This window comes from Phaseolus vulgaris, chromosome 5, assembly GCF_000499845.2.
Source record: "Phaseolus vulgaris cultivar G19833 chromosome 5, P. vulgaris v2.0, whole genome shotgun sequence".
NCBI classification, from domain to species: domain Eukaryota; kingdom Viridiplantae; phylum Streptophyta; class Magnoliopsida; order Fabales; family Fabaceae; genus Phaseolus; species Phaseolus vulgaris.
The window spans coordinates 36,088,356-36,111,963 of NC_023755.2; the positions used below are offsets into that span (position 1 = coordinate 36,088,356).

A 23,608-nucleotide genomic window follows, 5' to 3' on the forward strand; every position below is an offset into this window, starting at 1 on the left:
CGCTCTAATTTCTAATCGATGTGTGATTTTCAATACACTTTCCTCACGCTGAGACTACCAACTCGTCTCGTGTTTGAGACTGTATATTATGAGTGGTCCGATAGCGGATGACCTGATAAAGTTAGCAAATACTTGCTAAAATATGCTCGAGATGACTTTGATACCATATTAGAAAGTGGAGTTTAAGCCTAACTCAACTCCATATATACAATGAAAAACTCTAATATCTAGTCGATTTGGGACCTCCAACCTGGCTCGGCATAAATCAAAATTCCATTTGACTGTTGAAACAAAAAAAAATGAAGCCACTTTGTGCTTATTCACATGTACTTTAGAAAGCTGCTACATATAAAGTTATTAATTTGTGTGTGTGAAAAGAGTTTGTTAAACAGATAGGAGAATATGTGATACCTGGGCTGTATAGAGACAATGAAAATACATACGAAAGACACCAACAAATACCAAGACAACCATAATTGAGTATGAGATTAGTACTCCCTAAAGTCCCTTGAGATGAGATAATTATTGAAATCATAAACAAAATTATTTTTAAATGAGATTATATTTGGGGGTGTTTCTTTTTTGTTTTGTTTTAATCCTTGAAGTAATAAGTCACAATTTGTGTTGTCAATGAAGTCAATATAATTAATTATTGTAATCTCTCTAATATATTCAGTTTTGCGTTTAGCTTTTATAATATTTTGATGATTTTAAATTGGTTTTTGAAGGAATTGAAAATAACTAAACAAATTATTCACATGTCACACAAAAATTATAGGAATATCTTAGGAGTTGGAAACATATTTGATTGCATGTCCAATAATATTTTCTTGGAAAAAAATTCATAAACAAAACCTCCAAACTAGTAATTTCAAATGAACTCTGCTTCTTCCTGCTCCTACATCACTTCTTAGTAGTCATCTCCATAAATTTTAAAATTTCAAAAATTATCTTTTAATAAAAAAATAAAAAAAAATGTTTTACATTACAAATTATGTTTTAAAAAAATAAATCTACCAAATTATGTAATCTAAAATTAAAAAATTACCATTTGTAAATTATGTAATATGAAACCTATTTGACAATTAATAATACTAAATTATATAATTCAAAATTTATTTAAGAAAATAAACCTATCAAATTACATCGTCTCTGAAATTAAAAAATTACGAATTTCAGAATACATGATTCGAAATCTATTTAAAAACTAACAATACCATGTTATCTATAACTTATTTTAAAAAATAAAATTACGTAATTTGGAAGTGGTAATATTTGAATTCCTGATTAAGTAATCATAAATGATAATTTTTTAGTTTCAGATTATATAGTTAAGTAAAATATTACTTATATTTTTATTTTTCAGTGAAAAATAATTTTGGGATTTTCAAAATTAATAGAGATAACTGAAGAAGTGATGTAAGTCTTTCAAATGAGAGGAACCTTCAACCACTAGCCCAAATCGACAGTTTGCCACCCACCTATCTCTCTCTCATCAAGGTTTTTTTTTATACATATTATTATTACTATTATTATTATTTGATTCCAACTTTTTCTGTTTCATCAATCAAAGCAAAGCAAAGTAACTCAAAAGAATAAACATAAAAACAAAGAGTTGTGACAAGACGTGAAAGAACACATTCAACACGAACATCAAAATTGTTTCGTTATTGTTACAACAAAGCAAACAAAACAGAAATAAAATTGAAAACAGGAAAATAAAAATAAATAAATAAAAAGTTAAATAACTATTTTATTAGAATAAATATAAAAAAATAACTTAAATTACTAAAAAAAATTACCAAAGATTTCTTAGAAAAGGTTATGAAAACCTTTACTGATATACACACATAATGGAGGTTTAACTCATCATAAGTCTTCACAGCTTTTAAACAAACTGCACCAAATTAATAGATTACGTGTCTTATTTTTTATTTTTCTGTATTTTTTTTATGAAAGGCACGATCTTTTTCACATTTTGTTTTTTTTCAGATTAAGCTTTGTTTAGTTTTATAAAACCATGTTCAACTTTTTCATTATTCTGTCTTACTTTTTTACACACTAAACTTAGTTCAGTTCTAGAAAACTATCTTAACTTTTTTTCTTCTAATTAAAGCTCCATTTTTTCCTATTTTTATTATATTTGGTATTTCTTTTTGTTTTGTCCTATTTGATTTTTTAAAATTAATTTTCATTTTTTTCATTTCTCATCTTTAGAGTTGTGATGTGTTTTGCGTGTTCCCACCTTATATTTTTACTCAATATCAAATACCATCTCTTGAAATATTGTCTTTGACTTGTCTCAATATTTAATTGTTTGGTTTCATAATGTGTTATTTTTGTCCAAGAGTAGTTTTTCTTATAATTGCTCTTTAGTATTTTTTATAATTGTTTGTATTTATAGTTTTTCTTCTTTTTTTTTAAGAGTTTTGACTTTGGTAAGTTTGCACTGTGAAATTTATGAAATCCTTCATGTGTGTAACAGATAGAGAGTAAAAATTTGTACTGAATTTTGTTACCATCATTTGATGGTCTTCATTCAAATAAAGTTAACAAACCAATGATAAAATTAAGAATAAACTAGTTCAAACTAAATCGTGTTATATATATTTAACAATATTTAAACCAGACTTTGTTACATGTAAATTACAATTAAAAAAGATGTAGTTAAAAAAAACGACCCTGTGTTTCAACTAACAGATGGAATTAATAAAGTATTGAACAGTGTATTCTTTAATATAACTTCTTAGGTTAAAATATCATTTGTTTATTGAGTTGAAAAGGTAATTTATTATATAAACTAAAAATACGTATGTCTTTGATTTCTCTTAGGAAAAATATATTTTGACACTACTATTCATTAAATACATATGTCTACTTTACAAATGGTTTTTTAATAAAATATTGTATTACAATAAAATTATGTATATAATTATAGTGAACTCAGTAAGCAATTAAGTGTTAACTTATCATGATTATTTCTTTTAAAAGTAGTTTTCTTACCATTTATATAAGGTTGAACATCTCTTATCAAACTCTTTTAGTGCTTCAATCTTTTAATTTTTTTTATTTTATTTTCGTGAGCTTGTACCTTCAAAAACACTTCAAAGTTAAGTGAGTTGAGATATTTAGTTTGTATATTTAGAATTAAAATAATCATTACATTTTATCTTGTGCTTTCCTCTTCTTTTGTACTTTTATAATGGGCTTTTTTTCTCTACTAAAATTAGCGTAAGCCCAACATTCTCTTAATCACATTTTTAGTACTTAAGTAAATTTTATCTCCTAATCTTCAAATTAGGACGTACTTGATCTTACCCGAAACATTATCATTCGGTTACTCGTCTCTCGGTTCCTAACCGTACATGACTTTAATTTGATTCCTCGATCACAATAATTATATTAATTTTTTATAGATAATAATATTGAGTTATTGAAGTAATGAAGATGAGTTTAATTTTTGGAGAAAATAATTTTTAATAAAGTTTTACTTACCTCTTTAACCATGGAAAAAGTTAATAATTGATGAACTATAACAATATTAGCATTCTTTATTAAAAAAAATCTATATTTCCAAATACTAGATTAATCCATTTCAACTTAATAATAATATTATGATTGAAGTCTGACTTCATAGTAACCTCACTTGGGCAAAGACTGTAGTAAAATATATATCTAATGAGTTAATTGAAGAAATATAATTGAAGTGAATATTGCTAACGCCTAATTAATGTGTCAATATTTGATATTCTAGGTAGTGTATATATTCTCAATTAAATGTAATCGACTCAAAGACAGGGTGGATCAATTGATTCTTATTAAAAAAAATACTATTATATTTTAATATTATTAAAATGTAACAATTATATTTTTAAAGTGAAGATATAATGATAATTAATCATTATAAATTTGTACTAATTTAGATAATATTACTTTTATAAACATTAACTTTAACATGTTTATTTAATGAAGATGTTAATTTTATGTTTATTTATTTTGTTTAAATTTTATTGTCAATTATAAATTTATAGGATATAAAAAATGTAAAATAGTTAAACAACATTATTGTTGTATGTAATTTTTTTTTATATATTTTGTTTAGATATACTGGCTGCATGCCACTTGTTGCAGAATATGAACTAATATAAAACTAATATAATTTAAAAATGTATTTCTTTTTCATTTATATTTTTCAGATTGCAAAATTGTTAAGGTATTTCTAAACCATAAATACTTTCAGTTTCTATAATTTGAAATATTTTTTTACTTAAAAAAAATATTATAGATTATAAAATTTGAAAATTATTTATGGATAAAAAAAACTTTCTGAATTTTATAATTTAAAAATATCTTTTAAATTTTATAATTTAGAATATATATATTTTTTTTTACAGAAACTCACTATCGATTATAAAATAAACTTACTTTAAGAATTTTTTATCGAGAAATATTTCAGATTTAGATATTCCGAACACATTTTTTAATTTCTGAAATTTAAATCTGAATTTTTAATTTTGTGTGTCAAATTTTTTATTCGAAATGTATTTTTTTATTTTTGAATTATATTTACTATTTTAGATTTTTAAATCCGAAATAAAAGTAGTTTTGGAAATTTAAAAAATAATAGGATGCAGGGTAAAATTAAAATGGTGCAGAAAGAAATTGCCCACCTGAAACTCGTGGGTTTGGGCCTATTGGTTAATGGATCAATTATTTAGACTGTTGACTCCTTGGTAATTTCTTTCGGAATCCCATAATTTCTTCCTGTACCTCCACAATTTTGTAAATTTCACAAATACCCTTTTGAATCTATACTTTTTTTTTTAATTTTGAATTGTGAAATTTAGAGATTTTTAGTATTACACATTGTGGAATCCAAAATATAAAAATTATATTTCAAATTATGCATTTGTATTCATGAAGGTTGACATGATTCTATTTGATTTCATTGTGTTGCTTTTTGACTCTTTGATCCTGATGTGTAGGGTAGCATTGTGAGTTGGTTCGTCATGGGCATACCTCGCAAATGGTTCGCAAAAAGTGGGTGGGGTTGGCCCGCCTCACATAAGGGTTGACCCGTGGGTCTGCGAGCCAGTTTGTATAAGAAATATTTTTTTAAAAATAAAAAAAAATTAAATAAAAAATTTGAATTTTGATTATTTAGATGCATTAGATAGATGGTCTCATAATATTATTTTCACAACACATGCGTAGCAAGGTATTAAAATTTTTGAAATGTGAAATATGAGACTACATGGAAAAAATATGAAGATCCAAAAAAAAATTTCTACATTTTAAAGTTATGCGGGCCAACCCGCCCTACCCGCACTTGCCCCACACGGGCTGGGAGTTATGTGGAATGGGTCTAAGCGGACCAACAGATTGAAATAAGCAATCTGCCTCGCGTTGCGCCGGCCGCCTCACTTTGCCACCCTACTTATGCGTGAGTTACTCTAATGTATTAGTTGGCTTTCAAATCTTGGTTGCGCAAACCCTGTAATAAAAATTAGAATGGAAATTTAGAGATTGCTAAAGTTGGGAAGAATGGCAAAACATTTGGTGGCAATGGCGAAGAAGATGAAAAAGGAGGTGAGGAAGATGAAGAAGGAGTGAAGAAGATGAAGAAGAGGTGGAAAATATGAAAATGGTAATTTCACCATCCCATGAAGGTGCAGAATGAAATCATGGGGGGTGGAGGAAGAAATCGCCTAACTCCTTTCTACACCTTTCACTACATTCGCGTCTTCCGTTTTTTCTTTCATATCACTAAGTGGGCTCCAAAAAAACAACAAAAACAGAGAAAGTGTGGCTGAATACTGTTTTTGTTCCTTATATAAATAAAAATATTATATCATGAAAATTTTCAAGATATCAGGAACAATTAAAAATTAATTTTGGATTGTCAAATTATCATTCTAAAAATATTTAGTTTCTTTAATATATTGGGGAAAATGTAAGAATTTTAAAAGTTTACTTTTATGCAGATATTAATGCAGTTCCGTGTTAGATCTCGATTGTTTCATGTATGAACAGTTCAGAATTTTAAATAACCTAATATTGATATATGCATGCATGCATCTGTGATGATTAGAGTAAAACTAGTGCTCCTATTTTATTTTTTAATTGGAAAAGAAGTTGGTCTTGAGAATAATGAATGTTGCAAACTTGTTTGCATGATGTTGAATTTTGAATGAAGTAGAACAAAACCGAATGTTGCTGGAGCTATCTCCTTGGTAATGATTGTTTACAAATTGATCACTGGTCTTGTTGTTGCAACTTATTTCATTTGACTAAATATTACTCATAACAACTAACAACACACTGTTCCTACTATTCTCCATTTATGCTGATCAAATTTTGAAGAAGAGTAACTGTTTTTTCTATCTTCTTAGCTCCAACTGAATCTATTCAAGTCCAGTTGTTTACAAGTGGTTGCAGCTTCATTGTCTCCATGGTTGTTTAGGTCCAATCTTGTTGCTACAAAGTAAGAAGCTGGCATTCTATAATCTTGACAAACTTTTTCATCCACTGCTTTCATTGTTTCTGTCTTGATTCTGTTTCGGTGTTGGAACTCTCCTTCTGACTGGCTTTCTTTGATCAGGCTTTCAGGATACATGCTGCTTCTATTTTCTGTTTCTCTTTCAAGTCCAATGGACATGGATAAGTTGCCAGGACCGGTTTCAGCGGCATACTTTCTTCTTTCTTCAGTTTTGCTCAATGGGGCAAGGAAGGTGTTCTTTTTTCCATCATCACACCACTTCAGTTCAGAGTTCCTAAGATTGTTGCGAGCATCTGTGCTTTCCTTTTGTTCCATGAACACATGGCTGTTGAATTGTCTTAGGCTATTTTGAATCTTTTGCTCCTTTTGTAATATGTCACAGGATGTGAGGCAACTGTCCATTGAGCAATCGTTTGGCTGGTTGGTATGTGTTTGCTGAGGGCAAAATCCTTGCAATTCCTTCAGCTCTGAGAATGCTGAGTTAAGGCACTGAGATGAGACTTTGGACACCAGCTCTGATAGTTGAACTTTGGCAGTTTCAAGTCCTATTATTCCCAAATTCTGTCTGCCAAGAGTATCCTGAGCTTTCTCCAACACAGACTGAAGGTATTTTCCTTGGGCCTCTATCCTAAGCTGCAGGTGTTTTTGTACCTGAGAGTTCAGGATGATTTGTAACTTGTAAGAGTTTAATTTTTATGCACTGTTAGTACAAAACCATCTTTGATAAGATTTTTAAGGTAGTTATTGTAAAAGTTAATAAGATATACAGCAGTTTGTATTTGAATGAAAAATTAAAACCCTTTATACATTAGTTCACAGAATACTTTATTTATTGTAATGGAAAATGCATGCTTAGTAAGTTGCCACTTTGATGTCACCTCAAGTTGTTCATTGAGCCTTCTCTGCACCTCAATCTGCATTTGCAGTGCCTCGCCTATATGCAAATCTTTGGATAGAAGGCATTGAAAATTAGCATGACTGCTACAAAAATATTTAAGCAACTGAATATTCATGTCAAACAAGATTACATGAAGAATGTGAAAAATGTTTAGTTTTTCTTACTTGTTAGCCTGCGGTCCAAGGCTTAATTTGCTCATGTGAGTTCCACTGGTTTCAGAAAGTCTCTCCCCAGTGGTTGCACTTGTTGCTGTTTAGGTAATTTTAACCATCAAAAACAGCTCTATGGCTCATTAGTAGATCAGAAAATGAAAGAGATTGGTATCTTACTCATTTTGTGTGTCACGTTGTTGCTTTGTCCATGCAGATTCTTGCTCAATCTATACTTCTGGTGACAAAAAAAAAAAATATCAGTAATTGCACTGGACAAGTTAAGATGGAAAAATGAATTCTTGGTTTGTGGCTTTGTGCATGTTGTATATGACATTTATCAGTAATTGCACTGGACAAGTTAGGATGGAAAAATGAATTCTTGGTTTGTGGCTTTGTGCATGTTATATACGACATTTTTTCTTCAAATAATAAATTTCCATATCTCTGTGATGCATCGGACAGGTTAGCTTTGCTAATATATGGTTTATAATTAGCAGCTGCAGAATATAATAAGTCTGAAACCTAAGACGAATGATGTGAAGATCCCAAAAAAGTAAATATAAGAATATGATCACTATGGTGAAAGAGTGGTAGATCATGATGTGTGCATGACTTCTATACACAATATATCAAGTTTTTCACGATAATACATGTGTACATATTAGTGTATTTAAACATTTATGCCAATTACAAAACAAAAATTAGGACAAGAGGAAAGGAAACAAATTTGGTATGCAAGTTTGTTAATGTGTAACATAACATCCTAACTTGTATGGCGTGGAAGTCTTAAATGCAGAAGAATTTTCTATTCAATGAAATGAAAATTTAGGTACATATCAGTAGATAATTTTGGTTAGCAAAAATTATGTTTGATTCTCAACTTAGGAGGGAGAAGGAACCAAAATTCAAATGGTTTACAAGTACTGATGAAACGATGCACGTAGTATAATGGTTTTTACCTGAAGATGGCTCTTTAAATGATATAAGGTAAGCCCTGAAATCCCCATGAGTTTCATTACTGTTTTTGGAGTTGCTTCTGCAATAGAAATATTGTAATGTGCATTAGTGAACTTAAATTCTACGATCCTCAAGATTTGGTGATGCACAAGGGGACGTGTGTACTCACTGTCAGCTCCCCCTAACTGATTTACTGCTTCTATGAATCTGGCATGAAGATCTGGTGTCCATTTTAATCTTGGCTTTGCATCAGTTGAAAGCACAAGTCCAGAATCTCCAGACCCATTTCCTGTTTGAAGGAACATGTGCCTCTCAGAGGGGATTGGCATTCTGGAAGTAGAATGAATGTTTTTTCCTTGGTGTCGGTGATGATGGTACATTCCACCTACAAAAGCCACTTATAAGCACCCTAACATATAAAAACTAACAACTTAGTTCCCAGTGCTGAACACCAGTTGTGTAGTTACCTGATGACCTGTGTGTTCTCTTGCTGACTTTCAACCTATGGAAGATGAAACTAGAGGAAGATTAATTGTTACAAGCCCCAGTACTAAGAAATAAGATAATTTATGAATGCTTCTTGTGCTTGTCTTGTTTCTCCTATACACACTTCTCTTCAGTGCAAAGCATGCTGAAACTGATATTTATATGAGAGCTGGAGGGGAGCTGGTAATCCAATGGAATCTTGGATAGAACCAATAGAAAACCCAACTTAATCCTTGTGCGGTGACCTGAAAATTAGATATTATTCTTTCCTACTTTTGTTCACTGGTGGACCCCATTTTCTAGTTCCATTTTCCCATTCTCAGATAGTGCTTTCCATTTGAGTTCCTCCGCAATAAAACTTTGGAAATAATCTACTTTTTTTTCCACACACATTACGGGTTCCATGTGTAGGAATTACATATAAATCAAAAGAGTTTTAATGTTTAGATATGTATTAAAAGTTCTGTGCAAATATCAATTTCTAAACTGCATTAGGTTCCAGAATTGATCCTTCAAATTTTAACCCAATATGCACTCTTATTCGTTTGCCAGGTAAAAGTGGGAATCATATGCTCACATTTGAAGGAGTATTTCCTTTTTTTCTGACTTGGTTTTGGAGAATCTGATATCCCTCTCAACTTGGAACAGCCATCATTTTTTGTTGTAGAGGAAGATTCTTAGAACTCAGAAGCCTAAATTTGTTGTTCCAAACCTTGATCTTGTTGCCATTTTACAAGTCCTTTCTTAATGTACATAGGTAGTTCTTTAGTAGCATGATATATGAGGTAGGCTAATGTTATCTTTGGCAAAGTTTTCAGACAAAGATATGAAGGAAGGCCTTAACTGGTTATATATTAAGCAATGTAGTTGAAGGATTCCATTGACTAAAGCACCATGTCATGCAAAGGAAGGTTAAAAATAATTGTGGAAGATGCTTCTCATGGAACTGTTTGGAGGTAAGGAATAGAATAAGAATACGTTCTGTTTTGTCTCCTTCAATAAGTTTGGTACTTATTCAGCCTGCACCGTTTAAAATATAAGGAAGAAGGACCCTGAACTTTTCATTCTTTCTTTGGCACAAAACCTCTGGCCCCATCCTTTGGAATCCTAAGTTGGCGGGACCTAATAAAAAGGGAAAGATAGAAGAATTGTACTTGCCTTTATACTTGCATTTGGTTGAACACAGTACTACTGCAGAGGACCACTTCCCTTGCCCTTGACTTGTACCATGGTTAATGTAGCTGATTCTTGTGTAAGAATAGGTACATTTGTCATTCCTTATGTTACCACATACACTTTTAACTTTTTTCCTGTATAAACTTGTTCTTATCCATGGGGAACTTTCCTTTCATTAAATGGCATATACCATGTTAAGCCACTACGAAAATAATTACAAAATGTATTAGAATCCGATTCAGTTTTAATTAAAGCCACGCTTTCCACAGGCAATGCATGTGTCAAGTTCATGCAAATCTCCATTATTCAACTGGAAAGAAAGAAATAAGTTTAGTGTTGCACCACACTGTGCTGTAAGGGGTAAGTCACACTGTGCTGTAAGGGGTAAGTGGTGTATGTGTAGTACTCTCATTAAAATTCTTCAAATAACAATTAAATCATTAACAGCTAATACAAAATAAATTAGAGTATAATATTTATTTAAGTCACATATATATATATAAAAAAAAATACAAAACAATTGGTCATCTCACAAATGTGAGAGTAGATGATGGCAGAGGTCTCTGCTATCAGTAAAGGGTCATTTGTAAATGGTATCTGATTTGATGATATCCATTTATCAGGTGCTAAAGAGGCCAGTAAGATGAACATTTTATGGACAACTTTCTGAAACCATGAAAATAAATAGGCCAAACCACAAAGATTCCTTGAACAGTATCTTGATATCACTTCTCCTTGTTCTTGTTCTTGATTCTGATTTTTGAGAATATTTAATGCGGTCAGGAGAATCCCGAGAGACTTTGGACAAAGTTAAAGCTGAGTTCCTAAGTAGTTTTCTTGCATGTGGATTGGAATAATATGGGCAAGAGGATTGATTTGGTACTTTTTCTGCCTTGATATCGAATTTGCTCCTTAGATGGACTTCGTATAACCACTTGGCAATAGCATTATTTGAAGTTGTTCTTGAGCACCACTACAAGACTTAAAACTTCATAAAAAATAAACTAAAACAAACTCATAATTAACAACTCTTCATCTAACTCAAGCGGTCTACTTTTTCTAAGTATAGAATGTATCCCCTCGCAAAAATACGAGAGGTGTTTAATATGATACTCTCAGGTGACAATGGAAAGAACATAAGCATACAAAAAAGAAAAATGAAGATTTTATTGGAAGAGAATAAAGGAAACCAACCTTTACGTTCACCCTTTTTTAGAGTTGCTTCTATCTACCAATTCGCATAAGTCTTACTTCTGCATAGCTTGATTAATTCCATATCATTACTGTATGAAGGAATCAATGATAATCTGAGTTAACCATGTATACAAACATTTGTTGCAACATGTTGGAGATCTTATAGCAAGTAGAGGTGATGCAAACCTTATCTTATAAGTCGATTTTATAAGATTGAGTTAGGCTTAAAGTCCATTTCTTATCATGTTATCAGAGTCATGAGTTAGACTTAAAGTCCACTTCTTAATACTACAACTTTCATATGACATTTCTTTTTATCTGAAACCATTCTTTGAATGTTTGAGTTTGTGTATGTATAATCACAGAAAGAAAGCAGTGAAGCCTTCAAAACCAAATCCATTTATGGCACAACTTTGATATCATGTTCATTCTTGTATGGAACCGTTTTTTCCAATATTCATAGCCATCTTTACTTGATGCTGCCAAACTGTCCTAGCTGCTTTCAAGTTTTTCGCATCTTTAAAGAGTATGTGTGCTTGTACAGGACCGAGGAGTACTTATCTCTTTCTAGTAGTATCCCATTGGCTTTATCTTACAATATGGAGATGCCCCACCTGTGACATGGGACATAAACTTTGATTCTTGGTTTATATTTATTTCCATTGTGTTTTTACATGTTACATTAACGAATGGTAGATTCAGTTTTGAGAGACAGAAACAGAGAAGCATAGGTTGTGGACTAAACGGTGAATCATTAGCAAACCAAAACCATTTCTTGAGAGGTTACTGGGTGTGGTTTGGTTGAGCACACATGATGGCATTGGTTGAAATGAAAAGCTAGAAATGACCACGGAATGTTATTCCTCGCGGGGAAAAGGAAGAGAAGAAAAAAAGAAAGAAAGAAGGGAAAAGGAAAGTTCAAAGATTCTTCAGAATGAGAATATGAGAATCTTAATTTAGATTAAAGCCCATATATTATATTCTCAAGTAAAGAATTATGTTATTCTTCTTCTCTAGAAGCCACAAAAAATGGATTCTCAGTTCCCCACCTATCTTTTTACACTAATTGTAATCAGATGCTTTTCAGCATGCATTGTGAGTATCAACACCTTGGTCTTGATATCAATTATGGGAATTGCTATGTTTAGATGTTTTAACAAAATTTGAGGTTGCCTTTCACTTTTCTTCACAAGAAGTGACCTTGTTGGTTGTTGACATTGGACTGTTTCCCTGCTAATTAATTGGTGTTCCTCACTTGGATAATTGCAGAACCTTTTCCACTTTTCTTTTACTTTATTTTGTGTGATGGGATTGTCCTAGTCTTCAACTCAGATCATCATCTTTATAATCAGATCATACTTATCTCATAAATAACTAGCTATGATGATTATAGTATATGATTAAATCAGATTTGACATGACAACAAATTTAACAGAGGATATTAAATTTGATGTTAGGAAGATTTATACCAGTGAGAGTGAATATATACTGTGAAATGACTCTTTATCTCTGTATGTTTTGACACTATTCAAATCTTACTCTTGTATAAAGACAGAAAATGAGATAAAGGTATTAAGTTATTAGTCAACAGAAAATGTTGAAATTTTTTATATGTATGTTTTTTAAATAAAGCTTAATTGTAAATAATTCTTAACAAAATCTAATGATGTAATCATTTTTCAGCATAATTGAAGATTCCATCAGTTTATTCCATCACGAGCTTGATCTAGATAGGGATCCTCAAATTAGTTTAGCCAAATCAACGTATATTTAAAATTGATTATGAAGTATCGATTTTGGTTATATTGTGAAAAGAACTGTTGCTTTTAGTTTTTTTTTTTCTGGGATTTATATTTTTTTTGTAAGACTTTCTTAATTTATATCAGAGATTTTATTTTCTTTTATGGGAATGAAGAATGAAAAAAATTATATCAATAAGGTTATAAATAATCCATTCTTTATTTTATATCAATTCCATCTCTCTACAAGTATAAAATTTATACATTTTCTCTAGAATTCTAGATTGATTAATCATTTGCTTTACAAATAATAGTAATAAAGAGAAAACAATTCATCCGTCACTAATCTGTCAAGTTTATTAGAGTTAAAATTGATAATTTGTTTGTTATAAAACAGACCCACCACTTTTTTTTTAATTTATTTTGTTTTAAATATATTTATTTGGTTATCAATATCATTTTTTAACAATAAAAAATATAAGAAAAAAAATAATTTGAAACAAATTTTAAAATTTTAATAAAAAAAACTTAATAAAATAAAATAAATATCAATAATACTTTAATAAATCAAGTGATGTATAAATAAAATAATGTAAATAAAATTCTATATAAAATATTAAAATATCAATTTTTATATTAAAAAAATATGTAATTTAACTTGAAAATTATAAATTTAAGATAATGATAAGTGTAGATATTTGAAGAAATTATAATGATTAATTAAGTTTATCTCAAAATGTGCTTTGGCTTTAAAAGGTTTGTTTAATTTGATACTTCAAAAGACAAAGGACTAGAATATGATTATTGTGAATAGATTTTATTCTTTATTTCGTACGAAGAAAATGACAAAATGGGAGATTTGGATTGACTTGAGACGTTAATTGACTTTTGGTTAAAAGTTGTTAAAATTAATCTACTGAATTTAAAATATTTGTTAAATTCTTCGAAATGTTAATTGCAAGTATACATTTAAAAAAATACTTAAAAGAATTTACATATTAGTATGCATAGAGAGAAACAAAGAGAAAAACAATAATATTTAGGTTAACTATAATTTGATTTTTGAACTCTTTCTTTAAAAAAAAAAAGCAAACATTTGATTAAAACATAAAATAAATTTTAATTTAAATTTATTACACTTTCGTTTTATTATATGCTTTATATTATTAGTGCATCATAGTGAAACACATAAATTAAATAGTCTAGTAATATAGTATTAATGGATAGAGTAAACAATAAATGTTGAGTAATGGAATAAAAATGAAAAATATATATAAAACTTACATATATTTTGACTCCTTGACTTGTGATTTTATATTAGCAGTATTGGTCATCCTATACCAATATGTTACACCTCTAATTTTGTTTATAGATATCTTAAATTATTCATTATTTATTTATTTTATCTTAAAATAAATATTAGGAGAAACAAAAATAGTCAAATTTAAATTAATTTGTATATGTTAACATGTATTTGTATTATATGTCTTGTATGTAAAAAATGATAATTAATTTAATTATTTATATGTGTAAACTAATTATTCTAATTTTTTAAATTGATAGCTATCTGCTGTAAATCAAAATAAGTCTTTAGAAATTTTTTTACTCTGAATAAGTCAAGACTATACTTTGCAACTAGAAAGAAGATGATCTTTCTACTAATTGTACATTAAAATTTTAATATAAATTCAATTATAAACAACTTATGTGACATGTAAGAAAAGTGTATTATCATTTTTAGTATAAATTCAATTCAAATTTTGAAACGTCACATATTATATATATGAATTTTACTTTTTAAAGATGGTTCTTCTTCTTAAAATCATCATGTGATAGTTAAATATAACTTTTTTTTATCAGCAATAAAAAATAAATAAATATGAATTATTTTAGAGGTGATCCAACCTTATACATGAATTCAACCATAACATCCCTCACTAGACTTACTCTCATGTATGTCTATACAGAACTCTCTTAGCTAACTCAGAGGAAGACACTTCAAGCAAACAGTCATACAACTTAAATGAATATATCATGAGACCATTCTCATACAAACCAACGATCAAGCCTTTAATTGAACAAAAACAAAAGTTTCAGGTACATTTACTACTCCCCTTTAAAAATTACCCAGTTTTTATGCTTCTAAACTTTATAATTCCTAATAAAAGACCTTAAACTTTATATTAGACAATTTAATCAAATTCAAGTACATATAACTATTGCTAATGTTTAATAGATAAACATCTATAACAGAGTTATTTTTACTAAAATTCTTATCAACTTAACTGACAACTTTTGTTAAATACAACTCGAGGGATAAAATCAAGATGGTTTCAAGCAACTTTTTCATAAAAAAACTTTTAAAAATAAAATATTAGGAAAAAAATGAAATTACTTTTTTTTATAAACTAAAATAGATATGCATAAATTAACTTATCAAAACTATCTTATATAATTTGTAGAAATTTTAATCTACATTGTACAATATAAACGGAGTCTCGATCAAAATCATTAACCGAATACCTTGTAGATGACATAATTGATATAGTCTTTAAAAATCTTACAAAGACCTCTTAATACATAATGATTGACAGTACGAATTTTCATCTAAGATTTGAAGGTTCATCCGATGACGTACTTTAATTTCGATCCAATGTCAAATATTCATCACAACTCTATAAATAAACAAAGACAAATATATACATTAAATAATATTTATTACACTCATATATTTCATATTAAATGATAACTTAAACATCAAAGTATCTTTTACAAATACATCACTCATACTAATTAAAGATCACACGATATCATTAAACAAGATTAACAATAGTCTAAAAAACTCAAGAAGAGCTGTAACTTTTTAACAACATATATATAAACTTATTTTAATTTAATAAAAAAAATAATTTCATTTTTTTATTATTCTGTCCTTCTACAATTTTTTTGGATAAAAAACATAAACTTAATCTTACTAGAGTAAATTAATGTCAATAAAAGCTTTCAAAATTTACTTTACATTAAAACTCGTTTCAATCAAGAAAATGTGAATTAAGTAAAAATGATAATTATATTTGAGACACGTTAAATTAAGTATATAACATGAAATATTTTTTTTTAAGAAAAAAGTATATGGCATGAAAGTTAAAAGTATTTGTAAATCCAATTTGAACAGGTTTATGGTGAAAACAAAATCTCCTCATGTCATCATATTAAATTTCTCTTTTATCATTCCACTGTTTTTAGTTTAAATTTTAATTACGTTAAATCCATCTTAAAATTTGTCTTATTTAATAAAATAAATAAATCTCGAAATATACATAATATATAAACTATAATAAAGTAATTTAGAGATGAAACATTTCCCATATAATTCAGATGTTGTCGCAATAAGATAAAATTCCGTTAATTTATATAAAGACAAAATACAAATACAAATAAATTCTTGTTCATTTCATTAATTTTTCATTACAAATAAAGGTTCTTCTGTTCTGGTTAGGTTACGCTGGATGCAGCACAGTGATAATGAAATGGAAGCCTCCAAACTCAGTAACAGTATTCAAAATATTCGATGCCATCACTGCGCAGGACCCCTTTCAAACCGCATGGTATATTTCTTCCCAATGATTGTTATTCTTTTCTCTCTTTCTCTCTTACCGATTCCATTCATTTGATTCAGGAAACTAGTCACTGGACTGTTTCGCCTCTCATCAGGGATAGCTTTTCTATGGTAAATTCTTCCCACCCATTTCGTTTTTTTCTTCCATATGTATTTGGGTGTGCGAAATTTCTGATCTTTGGTTGTGGGGTTTGAGCATTTCAGATTGGTTCTGCCGTTGGCGGCACCACAAGTGCATTTTATGGATTCAATCTTGGTATACACTCTTGCTCCTCACTGTTTGATTATTTTTTAAAAAGCTTGCTAAGATTCTCTAAAATTAAAGGGGGTAATTCATGGTGATCAGTTGCAGACTGTTATTTAGCAAACTTGAGTTATGTAAACATTATGAGAACGATTACGTATGTGTTTGTATTGAAGTTAGGTTTAACTTAACTGAAATTTAACACCACAATTCCTTGTGCTTTTTCACATTGAAAAGTGGTACGGTAAATATCCATTTGTTTTTATACAATGCTGAAGTTTGAGTGTTTTGCAAACTTTAATTGTGGTAACTGTTCACCTTCCAAACTGAAGAATTTATTTTTTCATAGGTTTAATTAATCATTTGTCCCTATGTATACGTTAACTTTTTGTTTTAGTTCCTATACCTAAAACTCTATGTTTTTAGTCTTATGCAAGCATTTATTTTTGTTTTAACCCTTGTTAGCTTTCTGACAGTATAAACTGTGACAAAATGGAGGTATAAAGACTAAAATGTAAGAAAAATAATTGCCAAACCTTTTTATATTTAGAAACTAAACTATTTTTTTTTATTTAGCATGAAACTCTGTAAGTATATACTTATGCTTATTTTCTTAGATGATTGCATCATTACACTGAATCTTTTGTCCGTGAAGACTGCTTGTTTTTGTGTATTTAACATATTCAGATTTCAGAAGTATTTTTTTTTGTTCTCCAATGCAGTTATGCCCATTGTCCAGAGAAGAATAAAAGGACCCATGTGGTTGCATTTCCTCATTGGTGTAAGTTCATTAGTGATTTTTATTTCTATTATTTTTAGTTTTTGTTCATTCTTTTTTTGCTAATTTTTTGCTTTTTGCAACACTAGTTCATGGTTTTTCCTCATATTCAATGCTTTGGAGATGTAAATCTTTGACTAGTTAACTCTAAGTATAACTTCAGCTCGTCATACTGTGTTCTTTAAAATAGTTATGAACTTTTGGATATTTCCTTTCTTCTTTAATTGTAAATCAGGGAAAGATTCTTTAATCATAAATAGTTATGAAGTTGGCAAAGTTATGTAAATTCTTAAATGTACAAAAGAAAACCATTTTGCCCCTAACTAATTTGCGGTAGCTATTTGAAATTATTCTTGCATATCTATATCTATGACATCATGACACAGTTAACTGATACTATAACCCTGTAACTGTCAAACAGCGGTAAAGGCACAGCCCTCGTGACCCAGACTACATTGCTTTCTCTGCTGATCTAAACTCATTTTGTCATTTTAAACAGAAGTGAGATGACTTGTATATCATTTTATAGTCTGCAAAAGAATTATAAAATATATTAGAACTTAAAAACAGGAGAATTCACTGATTATTAGTTAATTCCTGTTGTGTTTTCTACATACAGAACTCTTTGATGACTAAATTTTGAACCAGATAGTTTTCAGTAAACAAAAGGGGAAACAATACTATTGGGAAGAGTTGGGGGAGGGTTTGGCTTTTGGAATGTTCTTGAAGCGGCCATTCTAAAAGTTACTTTTCTCCATCCACTTTGAACTTTCTTTTATGAAGAAATTTTATTCACATTTTCTAAAACTGCTAATATTGTTTGTCTGAACCATCTTGGATCATCATTGTTTTCCATTTTGTATCAGTCTTGTTTTGATGCATACATCATTGGTTGGTTTCCAGGTAAACGATTTTAGTGTTTTTCTATTACCTGTAAATTCAGCTGGACCCATTTCTTTTGGTCTAGTTGTGTAATTTGTGCCATTGGGGGCATTCATAATATATTTTGCAGTATCATTTGGAAAGAATTGAGTTTCATAGATGTTGAAGCATCTTTGAGTTTTTCTCTCATAAATTGTACATTTGAATACTGTGTTCTTTCTTAATCCAGTCAAAACATTTATACCATCATATTGACATATCTTCTCTTGTAATTCAGGCACCCCCTGTGATAGTATTCTCTTCAGCATGCGCGGGACTAGCAGGTGAGTTCTGAATGTGTTGTTTTTTGCTGGCATGTGTATACTCCTTCTGTGTATGTTTTCGGTTTAAGGCCGCAATTTGTAACTCTAGTGAAAGTTTTGGGAAAACAAAAAAACACCTACAAGACTTTGTTGTGTTGAGAAGTGAAAAAACTTTTATGACAACACACACTTACCTAATGTTTTCTGTTTCTATGGAATGCCAGCGATTCTATTTGTACATTAGAATAGTCTAGGTTCTTGATTGAAACCGTGAACTTATTATTTTGATTGTGTTAATTGAAGAACATTAACCTGTGTTTATCATGTTATCATCTGACAATTCAAGTAATGGAAGTCTTCATCTATAGCAGAGGACAGAGATAACGTTTGTTTCATGCTGATAAAAGTTTCATTGGCATAATGCAGGTGGTGCTGTTCCTGCTGCGGCACAACTTGTTTCCTCCTCTTATCATGCAGCATACCCTCCCCCATCAAAGGATGAATATATTCAAAAGTCAATAAAATGAGATAATTGCTTTATTTATGTGACCATGCATTCATTAAAACGAGTGTGGTGATGAGAGTTTTGTTTTTTCCTTGTGTAAATACTGCTGGAGGTTGGTACGATAACATAAAGGAGAAATAGCACAGAAAATCATGTATTTTATATTAGAGAAGAATATATACTTTAATTACACGATTGTCTTGCATTTCCAATGGACTTATTTGGATAAGTTCTTTTCTAGAAAAAAAAAGAAATAAATTAAAATTAGTTTATATTTAATTTGTAACAAATTTCTTTATTTTTTTAATTTCTTAACTTCTAGATAAACTAATTTTATAAATCTGTGTTACATGTTTCATTCAAGTCGATGCGCAACAGAGTTAAATTTTAATTTTGGGGTCGCTGTTGAACAAATTATAAGAAAAATGAAGAATGTAGTATTATCTCTAATTGTTTGCAATAAATAAAAAGAAAACGAGAATACTTTGATTTAATTATCACCTTCTATTGATTACACTTTGTGATATAATTATCTACTTTATGTTTAAGTTTAAGAAAAATAATTTTAGGACTTATTTTTTTTAAAATTATTGTATTTAATTTTTTTTACAAACAATAAATAAATTATTTTTCTTCTAAATTAACGTAGTTTTTGTATTTTTGAAGGATAAACTTGGATGTTATGGATCATATGACTGTAGCATTACTTTTCCGTTAAGATTGAAGTCTCATTTCTATAACCTGCAGTAACTTTTAAAGTTGTTATTAAGACAAATTGCATAAACTAAATTTAAATATTCATAAAAAATAAATGGAATAAGGCCTATGTTTTGTTTTGTTTTTTCAATCTTATCAAAGAATGCTGGTGGGTTGATTTTTCAACAAGGGTATTTTGGGAATATGAGAAAGAGGAATTTGTACTATTTAACCAGAACAAACCCTAAACAGAACCTCAACACTACTTGATCTTATCTGAGCAGAGGAAGTCTACACGGCGGATGCGTTTACGATCCTCTCACTCGTGGTGGTGACGGTGAAGGCGGAGCCTCCGTTTTTGCGGTTCTGCCCCCTGATCATCCTACACGAAAGATTGAATGCATTTCGCCGTTGGAACCCTGCAATGAAGACTGCCCGCGGTCAGAGCCCATATCTCTGCAATGCTTAGCATTGCTTTAGGGCTGTGATGGCCGCGCGGGCTCTCCAAATTCATTGTTTCCTACTTTTTCTTCGCTTTTCTTTAATTTGTCGATTTTTTTGTTTTGTGTATTTCTATTGTCTGTTAATCTTATTTTTCATATAACGATGCTTTTTATTACTTATGGAATTTAATTAAACTAATTTCCCCTTGGTATAGATGTATGATTGTTAGAGTTCGAACTCTGACTTACTGAGATGCAATTTCGTTTCTAATTTATTGTTTTTTGAGTTTGCTATGACATCTGATAGTGTAGGAAGGGTGTGAAGATGAGTGCAGAAGGAACAGAGGACTGCGACGCTTCGTTTCGTAATCGTAAGCACAAATGTTTTCTTGAGATGTGTTTTGAACTTCACAAATCATGTCACAAAATTGGCGTGCAATTAAATTTCATTTTGTATACATTAGCTATCATCGTCAATTTGAGTGTAACCTGTTGGCATATGGGCTTGGGGGGTTCATGGCTCAATCTGTTGAACTATTTTATATTCGTTTATTTTTTATTTTTATTGATGTATTTGGATGATTATTATTTGGTGTTTGATTATGTATTATGTAGTTAATTAGTATTTCATTACATTTTCACGTAAAAATAGAGTTTCTAATTTGATATTAGAATTTTTTTTTTTTATGATTTATTTTATTCAATGAGAGGTTAAGGACGTGGATAAAAATTTCCTTTAGATACACAATTTCGTTAATCTTTTGCATTATTTTTTATTAATCTTGGATAGTCTAGTTTTGATTAGTTTTTAATAATATTTATCGTGTACATGCAATCTCATTAATTATAAAGCAAATCAACATAGATTGGATTAAATTATTAAATTAGAGTTTCCCAGTGTTATTATTACAACCACTGGATTAGAATGGAAACATAGTATATGGGTTTTATTCTTCCGTCGCCATCAGAAAAAGAAGTTAGAAGACAACTTACATGGGTGTGTTTTTTTTTTTTTTTTAAATTTAATTAGAGAACATCTAAATATAATTATAATATCGACTCTACGATTCTAATTCCTTGCCATTAAAAAAAAGAGCTTAAATACCTCATTAACTATTTTGTTTAAGTTTGAAAGTCTTGGAACTTGTAATTGTTTTTTATTTCTCCACTAAATGTTAATTCTGATAGGTTATGTCAAAAGTCCATTTCATTTTATTGTCCCAAGCCTACTACTATGACAACTTGAGGATTATCAGATACTTATCTTTCCAATTTAGTTGAGTTGATGATAACATTGATAAATTGCTTGGTACTGATGAAACTAGAAAGAACAAGATAAACTCTAATCAATAAACAACTATAAGAACTTGTCATCTGTCAAAATTGACACTTTTGTTAAATAGAAATTAGGAAAGTGGCGATGTATAACTCATTTTGAACGTCACTAATAAACGTTCAAACTAGTAAAATTATTTGGCCAAAGAAAGAGATAACCCACAACTACCACTTCCCTCCTCGTCAAGTTTATATATATATATTAATGCATCATGAATAGAGTGACCGAAGAAATATTGTTTGTTGATATACTCTGATTTTGTTAAATAGAAATGCTATACTAACGTAACTATATGCATAATACCTTGCATTGATGTAGTTTTTCTTATTCTAATTATTATTTATCTCCTTTTTATCTTTTCATTTTCATCTATAATTTTGTCACCACTTGTAAATTTGTGTTGTATAAAAAGTGACAGCTAACCATTAGCGAGCGCACACAAAAATGAGAGTCATTGTAGACGAGTCTGATTTGAGAAATTAGCTGTTTAGTTGATAGAATAAATAGCCAAAGCTTATTAATTGGACAGTTATGGGCCCTGGGTTCATCATTTTGGATTGACTAATAATATAATATTTATCTTAACACTGTTTGGATAGGGCAAAGGTAATTCGTTTTTTAAGAGAATTTATATGTTTTATGATAAAAATATTTTGTTTATTTAAGGAATTTTGAAAGAAATTTAAAATTTTATTGCAGTAATTGGATTATTTAAAATTAAATATTTTAAATTTATAAGGTAATAATTTAAATTTTTCATATTTTGGTATGTTGAACGTGATTATAGATTTAACTTCGATTCGATTTGACTTAGATTTGCATTGACTTGATTGGGTTTATGCTTGACTTGATTGGGTTTATGCTGATTTGGTTTGATTGGGCCTAGTTCAATTAGGCTTGATCTGAGTTTGGCTTATCTAATCTTGACAAAGGTAATTCGTTTTTTAAGAGAATTTAAATGTTTTATGATAAAAATATTTTGTTTAGATAAGGAATTTTGAAAGAAATTTAAAATTTTATTGCAGTAATTGGATTATTTAAAATTAAATATTTTAAATTTAGAAGGTAATAATTTAAATTTTTCATATTTTGGTCTATAATTTGGTTGAACGTGATTATAGATTTAACTTCGATTCGATTTGACTTAGATTTGCACTGACTTCACTTGATTGAGTTTATGCTGATTTGGTTTGATTGGGCCTAGCCCAATTAGGCTTGATCTGAGTTTGGCTTATCTAATCTTGATAAAGTTACGCCCAACTTGATCGGGCTAGGATCCACTTAAGCCTAGTTTAACCCTGTTGAACGTGGGATAACCTTGACTCAGATAAATGTGAACCTGTTCCGACTTGAGTAAATATGTACTTGTCTTGATTTTGCTCGACTTGAATCTTGGTTGACTCAGTTTGATATTGGTCCAAATTGACTCAATTTGACCTTAATCCGGATTGACTCAGCTTACCTAGACCAACTTGACTCGATTGGATTGTGTAGACTCAGCTTGACCTTGGTCTGGATTGGCTCAGCTTGCCCAAACCAACTTGACTCTATTGGATCTGGGTAGACTCAACTTGGTCCAGATATACTTGACTTGATCGAATTAAAATAGTAATTAGAAAATGGTTAAAATATTCTAATTAAGAAGAAAATATTTAGTTAATGAAATTTTGTCCATAACTAATGAAAATATTTACAACGTTAT

At 29.6% G+C, this 23,608-nt stretch overlaps 2 protein-coding genes across 5 annotated transcripts; one reads left to right on the top strand and one right to left on the bottom strand.

The window, feature by feature from the left end:
• Window positions 1–6,184: 6,184 nt before the first annotated feature.
• LOC137835627 (myb-related protein 2-like) lies at window positions 6,185–9,124 on the bottom strand. 4 transcript variants are annotated; one of them, XM_068644216.1, is made up of 7 exons: window positions 8,974–9,124; window positions 8,676–8,891; window positions 8,509–8,585; window positions 7,727–7,784; window positions 7,562–7,646; window positions 7,378–7,477; window positions 6,185–7,150 (listed from the first exon to the last, which is right to left on the bottom strand). In XM_068644216.1, exons 2-7 carry the CDS (start codon window positions 8,884–8,886, stop codon window positions 6,389–6,391), a joined length of 1,293 nt encoding a protein of 430 aa, XP_068500317.1. In that variant the 5' UTR covers window positions 8,887–8,891; window positions 8,974–9,124; the 3' UTR covers window positions 6,185–6,388. The 4 variants fall into 4 exon arrangements, with proteins under 4 accessions (XP_068500317.1, XP_068500316.1, XP_068500314.1 ...); XM_068644215.1 differs by having other exon boundaries at window positions 7,378–7,480; XM_068644213.1 differs by having other exon boundaries at window positions 8,509–8,891.
• A 7,414-nt stretch (window positions 9,125–16,538) lies between these two features.
• Window positions 16,539–19,621, top strand: LOC137835631 (uncharacterized). The gene is made up of 6 exons (XM_068644221.1): window positions 16,539–16,709; window positions 16,781–16,831; window positions 16,925–16,976; window positions 17,687–17,745; window positions 18,902–18,947; window positions 19,353–19,621. Exons 1-6 carry the CDS (start codon window positions 16,611–16,613, stop codon window positions 19,451–19,453), a joined length of 408 nt encoding a protein of 135 aa, XP_068500322.1. The 5' UTR covers window positions 16,539–16,610; the 3' UTR covers window positions 19,454–19,621.
• Window positions 19,622–23,608: the final 3,987 nt, after the last annotated feature.